Genomic DNA, 1,759 nt, shown 5'->3' on the forward strand with positions numbered 1-1,759 from the left:
CTACGTAAGACTGATGTAAGACATTTTAATACCAATTAAGGCCTTAGTTTTATTTTGATGCCTTTTAAGACTTTTTAAAAACCCGCGGGAACCCTGTTTATGGACTTCCACATGTCGCTTTTTATGTCTTTGCATTTTTCAATATCTATTTATTGAATGTTCTTTCACAGCCACATGTAATAAACCACAGAGAAATAATCTTTTTGTCAAGTTCTATTGAGTATACAATGAAACGGCACGAAACTGATTCATTCATTCAGACCTTTGACCTTCCCCTAAACGTGTCCTGGAGAGGAATTTAGATTGTCTTGGGTTTAAAAGGTGCTTTTTAAAAAAAAAAATAAACATGCCTGGGATTGACTAACAGACAGCTGGTCCAAAACGGGGACTTTCCCGACAAATGTCCCTGATTTCAACATTTTATGAACTAATAAACAGTATCGATTGATTCATTTTATTAATATTAGGAAATAGGAGAGGCACATTCCTGGATTTTACACTTGATTTTTGTTGTTTAAATATAAATAAACATGTAACTGTCCCTGTTTCCTATTTTCATTTTGATAATATGTATTTATTTTTATCTGTGAGCTGAAATTGTCCCCAGATTGGATTTCAGACATCTTGTCACCTTAATAGAGAGGCCAAGATGAGGAGAACTAACTTATCAAAGTAGCCGCTGCAATGCAAAACAAAGGATAACTGCTAGAACTATTTATTCTATGAATGTTTGTACAGTTTCTTTGAAATAATTGTCTTTCATATTTTTATTGAGCCATTTTTGCTGAATACATGAATTAAGATTCAACATTTGATAGGGTTTGATTGTAGAAACAACCAAAACAGATTATTTTTTTCTATTTTGTGCTGTAGAGAAGAAGAGAAAAACAATAAAAGGCAAAGATAGAACAGCAACGATGAAGATGTAGAAGCTGTGTGCATGCTAAAAATCACCTCGGCTTGTAGGGAAAAAAATAATGCAGATCAATAAAAACCATCATTTCACTCTTCTGCCTATTTCTCCTTTCCCGATAATCGTTAACCGTCCAGCAGCACATGCATCTACTTTATGCGTTTCATAGCAGCTCATCTGTGAGGTCCGACTTCCCCCTCAGCTGATAGGAACATGTTTCCTTAAACCAAACAGGTGATTGGATAATTGACGTAATCGGTTGGTTAACTGTACTGGCATGACTATAGGAGCAGAGAGGAGCGGGTTCTCCAGCAGAACACAGAAAACTCACTGTACTGCTGTAGTTTCTCGGTGTACTCCAGCTCCGACCCGCTGCGCTGCTTCCTGTAAACAAGAAGCACATGAGTAAAGTCACATTCACATAATCAGCCCTGGCCCTTCCCAAGTACAGAGAATCAAGCTGATAAATGGCTCCCGATATCAGACGGAGACACAGGCAGAGGAAGAGCAGCTCTGGGTTTTAACTCGCAGAGCTTTTCCCCAGAGCTTCAGGAGCAAGAGTTGCATGGCAGTGCGCACCCTTTGAATTCATCTTAAACTTTAATGAGCCTCTTTGTTCAAAGTCTAATTAACACGGCGAAACATGTAGTTCATGTTGTCAGGGATAGAAATCAAATGCTTACTTAAGGCAGACAACAGCGATAACCACCAAGGCAACAACCACCACCAGGCCGGCGGAGGCCGAGCCGATGATGAGAGGCAGCTGGTCCTGGACTGACTTCTGGGGGTCGCCTGAATCGCACCAAACACACACACATAATACACACATGAGAGGGATTAAAGGGT

General features: G+C 39.6%; 1 protein-coding gene across 1 annotated transcript in view; it reads right to left on the reverse strand.

Annotated features, from left to right (window-relative positions):
• LOC107082621 (ephrin type-B receptor 3-like) overlaps positions 1–1,759 on the reverse strand; it is a 104,142-nt gene that overhangs the window by 36,883 nt on the left and 65,500 nt on the right. Inside the window, exons 8-9 of the mRNA XM_015371395.1 lie at positions 1,597–1,705; positions 1,245–1,297 (exon numbers count right to left, since the gene is read on the reverse strand). Coding sequence (XP_015226881.1) covers positions 1,245–1,297; positions 1,597–1,705 — 162 coding nt within the window. The remainder of the gene's footprint in view (positions 1–1,244; positions 1,298–1,596; positions 1,706–1,759) is intronic.

This window comes from Cyprinodon variegatus, unplaced genomic scaffold, assembly GCF_000732505.1.
Source record: "Cyprinodon variegatus isolate N-32 unplaced genomic scaffold, C_variegatus-1.0 Scaffold57, whole genome shotgun sequence".
Lineage (NCBI taxonomy): Eukaryota > Metazoa > Chordata > Actinopteri > Cyprinodontiformes > Cyprinodontidae > Cyprinodon > Cyprinodon variegatus.